This window comes from Centruroides vittatus, unplaced genomic scaffold, assembly GCF_030686945.1.
Source record: "Centruroides vittatus isolate TY-2023 unplaced genomic scaffold, ASM3068694v2 contig_824, whole genome shotgun sequence".
NCBI classification, from domain to species: Eukaryota; Metazoa; Arthropoda; class Arachnida; order Scorpiones; family Buthidae; genus Centruroides; species Centruroides vittatus.
Window position 1 is genome coordinate 852,329 of NW_027122537.1, and position 14,292 is coordinate 866,620.

Consider the following 14,292-nt stretch of genomic DNA (forward strand, 5'->3'; position numbering starts at 1 on the left):
AAAGCAAATCTCAGATGCAAGTTTCCATCTTAGCCTCCACAGGTACCCATAATGACGAGACATGATAATGAATATTTATATTTATTATAAAATTTAATTAAAATTAAATTCAAATGAATAATATAGTAATATAGAGACGAATCATGTACACTGTACATGTATTCTGTGAACTAAATAATTTTATTTAAAACAATTACTGAAGCTCCTGTATTCATGTGAAATTAAAGTGTGTGAATAGATTAATCGGATACTGCTTATAAAACCTTCAAAAGGTTTGATAAATGTTCGCAATTAAAAATACTAATAAATTTTAGGTAAATTTATTATTTCATAGTATTATTAATAATACCGTAAAATAATTAAATAATGGTAAAAACACTGCAATGCCCTTATTAATTTATGTTATTACGGTTTAAAAATTGTTCAATAGATTTAATTTAAATAGCGTATTTTCTAATATATATAAAATCTAATATTTTTATTTATTTATTTTTCTTAATCCTCATAAATGAGCTGTGAGAAATTATATTAGTGGGGAATAGAAACTTCCATAAAAACAGAATTTTGTCTATAAAATATTTTTCATTTAGAAAGAAAGAATTTCGACGTATAATTTTTTAAATAACTGATAAGTGATAACATTTATCGATAAAAATCTGTTAAATTCCAAAGTTCATAAATAAATTGTAAATTGTAGTAAACACGACATTTGCGCCCCTAGCGGTTCTTAGATGAATTATAATTTTGTTTTGGAAACCGAGCGTATGGCTCGTATTTCGGTTTACTGCTTTGACAATATACACTTTTACTGTATCGATTATGAGGAAAAAATAGAAATTCTTAAGTAAATACGTTCGGTGTTTTAATATTTATTTAGTATATAATTTCAAATATATTTAATTCAATTTTTAAAACATAAATAATAATTATTATAAATTAATATTTATTTATGGTTAGTAAAAAACATAAACTCGGGTTTATTTTTATTAGTTGTGGAGGTAAAAAAATAATTATTTTTTTCTTTTCAGCTGTATCCAATGAAGTGAGATGTTATCAGGTGAAATAAAGGTAATTCTAATACTAATTAAAGATTTAGGATAACAGTTGTTATACCAAAAACAGGTGCTGTTTTCTCTCTGCTGTGTATTGTTGGCTTCTTGTTAAGACTGTAGGTTGTCCTGTAGGAATGAAAACTGTAGGTCCGGGAGCAATCCCTGGTGTGATCTGCCCCTGTGAAATGTGCTTTCTGTTATACTGAATGACATGCAAAAATAAACAAAAAAAAAAAAGAAACAGTATTTTAAAATTCAATGTTTAAAATTAATTTTTTTTTACAGAAAAGTACAAAAAATGCATATATAATGTGAATTATATTGCCAACAAAGTTTACAGTGGTGGTATTCAAGTAATTTAACAACTGGTTCACTGCATTAGTGACTATTTTAAGTATGGAAACAGTATTTACTTATGAGTTTATATGTTAGGTCTTACAGTATTTTTTCATGCCACTGAATCCTGCAGGTTGAGAAAATATACAAAATAATAATAATTGTAAAAATAGAATAAAACATACAATGACATCTTAAAACAAATATTGAAAATGGCTAGACCACATTGTGCCCACTAGTTGTGAGTACCTGAATGAGAAAATCATTATCTGATAACTGGTTAAAAATATTTCCCAATATAACAAAAAGGATTATAAAAATAATTATTGATATATTAATTTATAAAATATTTCAATATTTATTATTGAAATGTAATTAAATTTAGAGGATTTTTAATTTAATTTAGTTTATAAGAATATGTATTTTAGAAAGTTTAAAAAATGCAAATGACATTAATGAATACAAAATTTCAATGAAATATTAAAATATTAAATGCCCATAATAACTTAAATAAAAAGTATATAAAATGTAAATAAAATACAATTATAAATTTATTAAATTTTTTTTCTTTTTATAGATTAATTGAATACAACTATATATTTTAAAATTGAAACTTTTGTTCAATGAAAAGAAACAAGATCTCCAATGAATAATTTTAAAGTTTCAGTTTTATTCACTGTAATCAACAAGAATTGGTCTGAATCTAGATAATGAAACCTGAATTGTATTTCAGCAGTATATATTTAAGTTTAGTATTTTATGCTTTGTTTGTTCCACATGTAGCTGATAATGGAATATCTCCAAGAAAAGAAAAATATCTTCCTGATTACAATCATTATCATAATATGAGTCAAATATATACTCACTTGAATGAAATTGTAGAGAGAAATCCTCAATATATTCATTTAGATGATTCCTTTAAATCAAGAGAAGGTTTTTCTCAACTCCTTTTACACATAGCAAATTTTTCTGACAGTAGAACAACTTTCATGAATAAACCATTCTATATGTTGCCAAAAGTTAAAGTTTTATTATCGTATGGAGAACATGCTCGAGAGTTCTTTCCTATTGAAAGTCTTTTTTATTTTCTTACTAACTTAACACAAGGTTTATCATCACCAAGAAATAGTCCAGAAGAAAATTTTAGTCGTCATATTTTTTCCAAAGTAGATCTTTTTATAGTTGCTTTAATGAATCCAGATGGAAGACATTATGTGGAAAAAACACAAAACTATTGTTGGAGAGGAACCAGTACTGGTGTTGATATAAATCGTAATTTTGATTGGAATTATGGAGGAGAAGGTAGTTCAGCTCAGAAAGGAACAGAAGAATTAAGAGGTTCTCAAGCATTTTCAGGTAGGCTATTTTGTAAATTCTGTTATTTATTTAGAGAATCAATATCCAGAATGGAAAAATCTATTTCAGACAACAGAACAAAGAAATTAACCTATAAAAAAAAATCAGTACTTTACAGTCAGATACCAACATTAGCTGGTGACAAGTCAAATAGGAAAAAAGCTGTCCCAACAGCCAGGGGATTACAGTCATGACAAAAAAAACAAATCAAAACTACAGTAAAAAAAATAGAACTAACATAATGTATCATCTAATAATAAATCTAAACTTGCATATAAAAAATACAATCACTGGATCATCTACACAAACTTGTACAGCAGCAAAAAAAGTTTAGTTTTGCTGCTGCACAAAGTTGTGTGCGGATGATTGAGTGATTTACTACTGAAGCAGAACAAAAATACAATAAATATCAATAAAGATATTAAAAAGTTTGTAAATAAACAGACTTGCTTTTAATATAATTAAATTATGTAAGATTTCACAGTAAACTAAGAAGTTTTATGGACAACATTTAATATACATTACTTTATTACAGTCATTGATCAAAATGTAGAACATTGTAAATGATAACTTTTGAGATCTGTTCAAAAGATATGAATATACTTTGACAAATAATAAAAATTTAATTAGTAGGAAAAGTGGTATTTGAAAGATTACTGATAAGTAACAGATTTTCCAAACATACTTTCATAGCCTGATTGCATCCAGAAATATGTGTATTTCCAATGTTTTATTTAGGAAGCAATGATCTAATATTTAAGTATAAGTTTGATTTATATTTTACAGATAATATTTAATATTATCTGTAAAATATGTAATAGAATTTTATTAAATTGTGCATAGAATTTTAAATTTGATTTGATAAAAAATAATTTCTAACAGTAATTCAGACATATTCGGTTTTGGAATTTTTAAGCTCAATTCCCTTTTCTCAAATTTTTAAGAGGTTAAGGGTTATTCATAGATTATGAAGTTTTATCACAATTATTACAATTTATCAATAATTTTATATAAATATTAATAAAATAAAATATATTTTCTGTTTGAAATAATTTATTTTTACAGAACCAGAATGCCAGATATTAATTGAATTGACTCGAAAACATAAATTCGATGCTTTTATATCATTTCATTCAGGAATAAGAGAAATTTATTTACCTTTTGCAGGTAAGAATTTATTGTATGAATATTAAAAAAATATTCTAAATAAGAAAAACAAATGGAATTTCATCAAGTGATTGATTTACTTTAAATTATCAAAGTATCATTGTAAAACAAATATCCAAGATCTGATAATTGTCTTATTGTTTAAATTTTTATTGTAATATTATAAACAACGATTTTATTCTAAATCCCTATTTATAATATTTTTAATATAAATCACACACACCTATATGGCTTTATGAATTTATATATGTAACTATATAATTTTTATGAATAGATTTGCATTGAATTATAAAATCAAAAGTTAATATAATCAGTATTCATTACTCATTTATTTTTCTATTTTTATGACTTTATGATTTTATATATAAAAGTATAGTCATAAAAATTATATAGTTATATATATATAAAATCATAAAGTCATATAGGTGTGTGTGATTTATGTTAAAAATATTATAAATAGAGATTTAGTATAAAATCATCCCATAAAAAAATCTGATAGAACCAGCTTGAAAAATAAAGCTCAGAGAAAACATCTAAATAAAGAAAACTTTTGAATGTTATGGCATAAGAATACTGGAACCAGATTCGACAGTAGGTCTTAACATGTATATAAAGTGCACAATACACAGACTACAACTACAAGAAGTTTTGGATGAAGTAATGTCACCATGATAATAAATCTGGAAAACAAGCATCATCACAGAAAAAGGCTTTGAACTTTACTTTGTGCCTTAAAATTCTTTCACTTACAATAATTTGGCTGAACATTAGAGCATCTTTGAATAATACTAGTGAAGAAACTTTACTGTCAAAATTTATTATCGTGGTTATCCTGATTATTATTATGCTTCATCCAAAACTTCTTATAACTTTAGTCTGAGTAATATACACTTTGTATACATGTTGAGTCCTACTGTCAAATTTGGTTTCAGTATTCTTATACTATAACTTTCAAAAGTTTCCTTTATTTAGATGTTTTCTCTGAGCTTTACTTTTCAAGCTGGTTCTACCAGTTTTTTAAATGGGTTTTCAAGTATTTTTTAGTCATCGATAACTTCATAATAGAATAGTTTCCATGGTAATTTTATATTCAACTTACATTCATGTGAAAGCCTGCAGTACATCATGTGATGCGATAACTGATTAACTAATAATATGCCAAATTTTAAAAAATGAGATATTTATAAATACTCAATATTTTTAAATAAAACCGTCTAAAGGAGAAAATAGGAGGTGGTGAGCTATCAAACAAGCTATTAAACATATGCAGACTCTTTCTAGACTGTTTGGCAGCTTGGTGTCACTATTCTCTTTCTTAAATCTAGGTGACAAAATGCTGATTACATAAGTCCAAAACAATCCAATGAATTTATTGAAAATTTAAGATGTCCATAGTACTCATCTGGGACACTAAATATTTAAATTTTATTCAAATTGGTTCATTGGTCATGGAGATATTAAGGGTCAAGATTTGCACTTTAACATTACAGATGTGGATGAGTTACATTAGTAATGTATCTTGAATGAAAGAGCCCATCATTTGTAATGTCTTTTTACATATATGATAATCGGGAACATTTTCAGAGATATTTATTTAGGTGGTATTGATATTTTGATAAAAATACTTTGTGCTATTCTATATTGGACTGAAAATTCCATGACTTCATAAATTCAATTTGTTTTATTTGTAGATTGCAAACTTTATAACAGTAATAATAATAGTGAAAAAAAGTATTTTGGTTGGATATGAATTTCTAAGGACTTTGAGTTAATACTTTGTAATAAAGAATAAATATATTGTAAAGTTGGAAGTGAATGGAAAGTAGTTCATATATTAAATAAACAAAATTACATTGAAATGGAATTTCCTTTCTAATTGAACACTTTCTGAACTTTTGTGCTCTCAGCCAATAGAGAACCAACATTTGAATTTTTCAAACATTTAGTGTATTATAGATTCATATTGCATCTCAAGAGGTCTGGTTTGCTCTATCACAGCATGATCAATTTCAAGTATTTTTTGTTCATTTATTATAGTTAAAAGTTACTCCTTTTGTTATTTTGGTTAGTTTTGTTTATTTGTATAAAGTGTTTTCACACAGTAAACTCAGCCTGATATTATAAATTATATATGCCATGGCATGGCATATATAATTTACTGTGATAAAAGCTTAGTCAGCTGAGTGTCATGAAGGACCATGGGCACATATTTGTTTGCAGTCAGTGTGATGAGTGACCAGTTCTAAATCAATTGATCTGGAAGTGAAGATCAGACTGGTCTGAGCAGAGCCTGTTCTGGTTGGTGTGCAGTGCAGGTGGCAAAATTCCTAGGGCAGCTGATAGTGCACTTTAAAAAATGAATTTCAAATATAATTTAATATTATTGATATTTTAATATTGTGATTGGCGATGAAATAGATTGATGGTTGCATAATGACTGATGATATAATATAGCTGTATGGTTTATGGATATAAATAATGCCAAAGCATACATGTTAAGTGTTTTGCATCAGAATACTTAAAAGTGCAACAGGTGATGGGGATTATTCATTTGATAAACCAGAGAAAAATCCATCAGTGGGAATTCCATAACCACTACGATTGTTTCTTGTTTTAAAACATGTAAAAAGCACAGAAACTTGGAGTTTGAAAACTTCTAAAGTTTGCAAACTCTAAGCTTTATTTATGTTAATGTCTTATGATTAAGTTTAAGGTTATACTTACATAACTCGTGAATGGTTGTATTAAATAACATAGTTACAAGGTTTTATGTTTATGCTTAATTTTAATTGTGAATGGTCTTTTATTCCCATATTGTTAATCTTAAAGATTACCTACTTTATTGTTTTAATTATTGATGGAACCAAAAGGAAATTTAAATAAAGAAAGAGATGTGCATGAATAATATTAATTTAAATATTGATATTTAAATTAATTTTATATACACATATGTATATATTGTATTGTATTTATATACTAAATAGGAAAAGTTTCTTTAAATTAGTTTCATTTTAATTTGCAAATTTTATTTTATGGAGATGTTAAAATATAACTTTGAGCAAAGACACTCATTACTTACAGGGCAGCTTGATTTGAATAAAATTAAAATAAATATATATCAAATATTTTTATGGATTGTTTAATCCCTGTCAAGTATATGAAACTGTCATGAAACATACCAGTAGGCTCTCATGGGTTGGGTTAAGTTATGAATTTGCTCACAATCGGCAATGATAGGGGTGGCCAAATATCTGTAGAATGCTGGAAAAACAGTGCAAAACCAGCCCAGGGTCTGGGTAATGTAATTGGTAATGCTGCTGCATGGTAATCAGAAGTTGTGAGTGCTGCTCTGGATTGATCTTTTGTTTTAGAATATTGTAAATCAATTAATTTAATTCTAATTATTAAATTTAATACAAAATAGCAATGTAATTTTTAAATGTATAGATATAAAATGATTTTAATATATAAATATATAAAAAATTTTTCTCAGAACAGAGTTATGTAGATGACTGGCATGACACTGTTGTTATCAGGAAAAGTATGATTTACAGGGAAAAGACACTACTAATTTGAGATTAGGATCATAAGATATATTTTAAATTAAATAAATTAAAAATATGTTTAAAAATTGCAGCGTGGCATTGTGATGCTTTCGCAATAATTTTCGCTTGTTAATTTTGTTACTGAAATATTTAGAAATTTGTATTTAGTATGTCTTGTTATAAGTTATGAATATTTGTGATACATGTACTTTTATAATATATTTTAGATTCAGTATCAAAGAAAATAAATCGCAAGCCTGAAAATTTAAGAAATATGATGGACTTAGCAAAACGTATGTCAGAAGTAATGACTCCTCAATTTGCATATGGCCAAGCAGCTCAAATTGTAAATTATCCTGCAGATGGTACAGTATTTGATTATATGGCTGGTATTAGAAAGGTATTGATTATATATATATGTTTACATAAATTTATTTAATATTTTGAAGAAAAAAATATATATATATATATATATTTTTAAATGAAAAATAGATTCCATTTTCTTATGCAATTGAATTATGGGGTGAAGGAGACAAACCTGGAATGCAATGCTTTGACCTATTTAATCCACCAAGTGATATTTTGGAAGTATGTTTGATATTAACTTATATAATATTATATATTATTATTAAATAATTCTAAAGCATAAAATATACATTAATAATTTATAGGAAAGTTTGGCAAGTGTTCATCCACTTTATGAACAACTATTTCAATATCTCATTGAGTGGAAAGAAAGACAAGTGAAGAATTCTTTAAATACTGAAGTAAATAAACTATACAATAATTATATTTATAAATAAGAATTTCTTAATATTTTTATATTTAAGATATAATATATATTTATTTATTGTTTAATCAAATTTAATTATGATTTATATTTATTTTTAAAGAATGAAGGTCCTTCATTAACTTTATGCTTTATTATGTTGGGAATTGTAATTGTTATAACAATTTTTGCGAGCTGTAATAGAAGACTTCCAGAATGGATGAGACCTTATCCACAGCGAAGGGTTATCAGTTTAAAATCATTAAGCTCAACTCTACATGTCAGCTGATTATTATGATTCATATGCTATTTTATAATTGTAAGAATTTTTAGTAAGAAGAATAAGAATAAAAATAAAAATTCTTACTATTTCCTAGTAAGAATTTTTATTTTTATTAATTATTGTATGTCATACTATAAAATTATTTGTAAAGTTTAATGATATAGCCTAGCACATATCTTTAAAATATTTTTAATGTATAACTGTATTCAACAAAAATTATTTTCAAACTTTATCACAATGAAAATGTTTCTTGATAAAAATGTAAGTTTAGTATTTCAAAAATATTTCTATATTAGAAACTATTAGAGAGAATAGATGTCAATAAATTTTTTTTTCTAGTTTTACTTGTCTGTTCTAAGACAAATAAATAAGTGATGAAGTGACATGATTTTGTGTGATTATATAAAACTTCAATCTATGCTCAGATTTTTTTAATATTGTATATCAAACACCTTATTACTTAGAGACTTTGTTTATTACAAAGAACAAACGTTTCCAACCCACTCAAGGGGTCATCCTCAGGGTGTTTCAAACATTATGTTAAATTCAAAAATATACAAAATAGAAACCATCTAATTAGAATTAAACAAGATAAATATAGTGAAATAAATTACAATAAAATACATAAATAAAATAAATACAAATATAAAAACATACGATTCTATATCGACTGCATGCTCTGCATTAAATTATGAGTTCTTTTTTAACTGTATACTTCCAAACTGAAAGCAAAATTGTGACATCTTTATAGTTCAAACATTTTCCAGCCAGGCTAGATTTATATATTTTGCACTTTTCTAATGTAAATACAAGAGACTGTGAATGTATTAGTGCAATGATTCTGACTTCTGCCCATTCGACTATTGACCCATCCGTTTGTGCCACCTTCGATAACATTGTTGAATATTGTCTTTTATTTATGTCATACTTATGCTCCTTGATTTTTTTGTTTAGGTTCCTGGTTGTGACACCTACGTATTCCTTGTTGATACCTAGTTGATCATTCTTGTATGGCATCGTATATACGCCTGCTTGCTCTTCCTCTCCGATCTTATCCTTGTCGTTTCTGAGTAAATTATATATCGTGCGAGCCCTTTTGTATATTAGTGTAGTGTTTTTGTGATTTGCAATCTCCTTCATAATACCTGATAGACCTCTGTTGTACGTGAACTTTGTGATACTGTTGTTCGTACCTCTCTTCTTCCTCTTCTCTTTAGGGTCCGTGTAAGAATTAATTAATTTTTCAATTACTTTTGTTCCAAAGCCCAGCATTTTAGCAATGTCTCTAATCCTACTTAGCTCTTCCATTCTGTCACGTATGTTGGAGCAATACAGGTATGCCCTTCTAATCAGTGCCCTAAACGCTGAGAGTTTATATGCATGTGGATCATTGGAGGGCCCATGGAATGTATAAGGAGTCGTGTGTGGGCTTGATATATACTTTTGTGTTTAGAGAACCGTTTTTGAATGAAATGCCAATGTCGAAAAAATGTACAGTCAAACCTGTTTTTGTGCGGTCTTTTTCTGTGCGATTTTTATTTGTGCGATTTTTTTTTTGTATATGAAAATTTCAATCAAATTGGAACATAATTGACTCCTGTAAAATTTTTAAAAACTCTATTGGTTGTTTTCTATGACATCAGCAGGTTTTTTCATTTTTTATTCAGAAAAATTTTTTTCTCATACATTTATTTCGGTCCCCTCTTATTTTAATAGCATAAAAACCATAAATATTATGTTATATTTGAACAGATGCGGTAAGTTAGCTTCCCTCCAGCTTTAGACTGCAGGTGTAAAATTTCACGCCTTGTTAAATGAAATAACACTTCCTGCAGCTATATTTATCAAATAAAATCATCATTTAACGATTATTTTTAACTTTTTAATGTTAGATTCGTATTTAAGTGGAAATAATTAATTAATATAAAAATTAAAATTCTTAGAGGATTTTTTTCCCCATTAGGTGTTGCAGAAAAAGGCCCAAGGAGTTAAAAAAGCAATTCCTAGTTATTTCGTACAGTTTTGAGTTATTTTCTACGCGAGACTTTTTTTATGCGGTCCCTATCCCCGCATAAAAACAGATTTGACTGTATTTGTGTGTGACTAATCTATTCCAAACCATCATTGTTCGAATTTATATCATTTAACTAGGGCGGATAAAAGTAAATATTTGGTAATAATGAAAAAATAACGTTATAATGAAGCCTTAGAGAACTATATAGAAAAAACTGAATATGAAAGGGTTGATCAGAATATGGTTGATACAATAGACAGAAAAGTCAAGGGGTTAGAAAAATTGCCCATTACCTCACTCTTCCCTTCCCTAAAAGGATCGCATATTCACGGGCCCAAGTTTTAGTAATTTGCAAAAATGCATAAAATCACCAAAGAAATTAGACCAGTAGTTGAGAAATGTAAAGGGCCAACGTATAAGCTGCAGAAATGTCTGCATAAATATTTGTCAGAACAAATTGGAGATTATCATTTTACTACGAAAAACCCACGTAATTTAAGTGAATTCCAGGCTTTATCCTTAATGGACGAGGAAGTTGGATCAGTCATGGACTTTGAAAGTATGTATCCATCAATAAAATTAGATTCATGTTACAATGCGCTAGTTGACACCTTACGCAGTTTGAACTTGAGTGTGTCGGCATATCCCAGAGATGTAGAGATGCTACAGTAGCAAACCTCATATGTTTTCAATCATTCTTTCAGCTTCGAAGGTAGAGTTTTTAAACAATTGAAAGGCGTTCCGATGGGCAGCCCAATGTTTGACTTACTCTGCGAGTTAGTTTTACTCAGGACAGAACAGATCAAGATTACGGATTTTATCCTACATAATCCTATACAAAAGGTATGTGGGTGATGTGTTTATTTTATGGAAGAAAGATACAAGAATACATCATTTTTAAATGATATAAATTCTAACAGTGATGGTTTAAAGTTTAAATTGGAGCAGATTAGTCACACACAAATACATTTTTTCGACATCGGCATTTCATTCAAGAACGGTTCTCTAAACACAAAAGTATATATCAAGCCCACACACGACTCCTTATACATTCCATGGGCCCTCCAATGATCCACATGCATATAAACTCTCAGCGTTTAGGGCACTGATTAGAAGGGCATACCTGTATTGCTCCAACATACGTGACAGATTGGAAGAGCTAAGTAGGATTAGAGACATTGCTAAAATGCTGGGCTTTGGAACAAAAGTAATTGAAAAATTAATTAATTCTTACACGGACCCTAAAGAGAAGAGGAAGAAGAGAGGTACGAACAACAGTATCACAAAGTTCACGTACAACAGAGGTCTATCAGGTATTATGAAGGAGATTGCAAATCACAAAAACACTACACTAATATACAAAAGGGCTCGCACGATATATAATTTACTCAGAAACGACAAGGATAAGATCGGAGAGGAAAAGCAAGCAGGCGTATATACGATGCCATACAAGAATGATCAACTAGGTATCAACAAGGAATACGTAGGTGTCACAACCAGGAACCTAAACAAAAAAATCAAGGAGCATAAGTATGACATAAATAAAAGACAATATTCAACAATGTTATCGAAGGTGGCACAAACGGATGGGTCAATAGTCGAATGGGCAGAAGTCAGAATCATTGCACTAATACATTCACAGTCTCTTGTATTTACATTAGAAAAGTGCAAAATATATAAATCTAGCCTGGCTGGAAAATGTTTGAACTATAAAGATGTCACAATTTTGCTTTCAGTTTGGAAGTATACAGTTAAAAAAGAACTCATAATTTAATGCAGAGCATGCAGTCGATATAGAATCGTATGTTTTTATATTTGTATTTATTTTATTTATGTATTTTATTGTAATTTATTTCACTATATTTATCTTGTTTAATTCTAATTAGATGGTTTCTATTTTGTATATTTTTGAATTTAACATAATGTTTGAAACACCCTGAGGATGACCCCTTGAGTGGGTTGGAAATGTTTGTTCATTGTAATAAACAAAGTCTCTCAGTAATAAGGTGTGTTTGATATACAAGATTATATAAAAGTTTGTATTAGCGGTTAGTCAAATCAATCATTTTATAAACTTAACATTCTTGATAAAAGATTTATGGCTACAATAAATCCTTGATTTAGTGACTTGATAAAGGGAATGTGTCTTTTAAAGTTGGCATCTGCCTTTATCAAATTATAATTAAAAAACACAGAATCTTTTCAAATATGAAAACTATTCTTTGAATTAAATTAAAAATTTTGTCTAATTAATTATGTTTAAATTTGAATTTAAAATATTTGAAAAAAAGATAGCAATAACTTTTTAAGCATTATTCAAGAATATCAAATTCTTTTGGCTGCTGCTTTGTTCTATGTTATGAACATCTCTTCTAGCTACAAGATAAGGAAAAAAGATCTCGGTCATTCAGAATGGAGGAAAGTCCTCCAAAACTGATGAAGATCTGGAGCAGAACTGGATATTAATTTGAAGATCATGTCTGCCTCTGATCAGAATCACATCAGTGGAATGGATCAACATGAAGGATGCTGGAAAATTCAAAAACGCAGCAGATTGAGAAGGAAGGGGAGATCAAAAAGAAAGGCTGGCAGAAGCAAGAAAAGAAATCGATCCAAATTAAGAGAAGAAAGTAAGAAGATCTAAGTTAAGAAAGAGTAAAAGTAAGAGAAGATTACTTAAAAGATATCTTCATCAGTGAATTTCTTTATAATAGGGAATGGATTTGCTAGATTTTTGTATCTAGTAACAAAACGGTTCTTTTCAGAACCATTTTGTAATGATGAATAGTCTGATTTTTAGAAAAGTTCAGAGCATTAGATAAGATTGCATTCAATAATTTTCAAAGTAAATTTTATTTCAATTCAAATCATTTTGAATCTGAAGATTAGAACAATTCAAATGAATCATTCGAAAATTGATGAATTTGAAATAAATGAAAAATATTTATCTCAATGATTTAACGATTTATAAAGAAAATTTCTTAGTTTTAACTTTTATTTTTACTTATAAATCTCTGGAATAATTCAAATTGTTTCGTTGATTTACACAGATCAACTTTAATTATTCTAATATTCACAATAGGCCTAGTCATTGACTGTCCATAAATTACGTCCACAGTTTTCTTGAAGTTTTACTCCTTTCTTTGTCCCAGTTTATCTAAGTTTTCGTAACTCCCCATCCCTCTTCAGACACCCAGCAAAACTCAACCCCCCTTTAAAACCTCATGAACTATAGGTACCATGAGTAGAAACGATGGAATTACGTCCAAATTGCACTTATAAGATTGCACTCTTTCTAGTAAGATATAACGGTGTTTTTTTTTTATAACTCTTTTATTTTGGATTGAGGTATCTTCAGAAGCGTGAGAAGTAGAGCAGGGCATTTTGCAGATTTTACCTTTCATAATACCTTTCGTATGACACTTTTTCCTCGGCCATGCTTAGATTGCTAAAAAAAAAAAAAAAAAAAATTAATTTTTGCACGTTTTATAAAACTTTTAATAAAATTTATTTTACATTTTATGGGGTTCCAGAAGGAGGACGCGTTTTGGGGACAGATCAAGAAAAATCATTGCTCAATGGGATCAGATTCGAAGGTAAAGAGTAAATTCCGGATAGAAGAATAGGTCAGTCTTGATTAGTCCATTTCGATTGATCCAACTCAAGTTCGTCTTGGCCAGCCTCCTTTCATTGTTTGATCAATGTCTGACATCGCCTATCCCTTCCTCGGATGCTTCAGCCATTCCTCCAACTGTCCTCAGGCCCACCAG

At 28.3% G+C, this 14,292-nt stretch overlaps 1 protein-coding gene across 1 annotated transcript; it reads left to right on the forward strand.

Annotated features, from left to right (window-relative positions):
• The first annotated feature begins 736 nt into the window (after nt 1-736).
• On the forward strand, nt 737-13,854 carry LOC136982384 (zinc carboxypeptidase-like). Its single transcript, XM_067278875.1, has 9 exons — nt 737-844; nt 1,029-1,068; nt 1,966-2,744; nt 3,810-3,911; nt 7,684-7,856; nt 7,949-8,044; nt 8,128-8,223; nt 8,350-8,557; nt 12,906-13,854. Exons 3-8 carry the CDS (start codon nt 2,099-2,101, stop codon nt 8,512-8,514), a joined length of 1,278 nt encoding a protein of 425 aa, XP_067134976.1. The 5' UTR covers nt 737-844; nt 1,029-1,068; nt 1,966-2,098; the 3' UTR covers nt 8,515-8,557; nt 12,906-13,854.
• The last annotated feature ends 438 nt before the right edge of the window (nt 13,855-14,292 follow it).

Bases quoted from the DNA above. Each gene is read 5' to 3' on its own strand.
- LOC136982384 (XM_067278875.1), top strand. From the start codon at position 2,099: ATGAAACCTGAATTGTATTTCAGCAGTATATATTTAAGTTTAGTATTT. The intron at 3,912-7,683 runs GTAAGAATTTAT...AATATATTTTAG, and splicing joins AATTTATTTACCTTTTGCAG to ATTCAGTATCAAAGAAAATA. The intron at 8,045-8,127 runs GTATGTTTGATA...AATAATTTATAG, and splicing joins CACCAAGTGATATTTTGGAA to GAAAGTTTGGCAAGTGTTCA.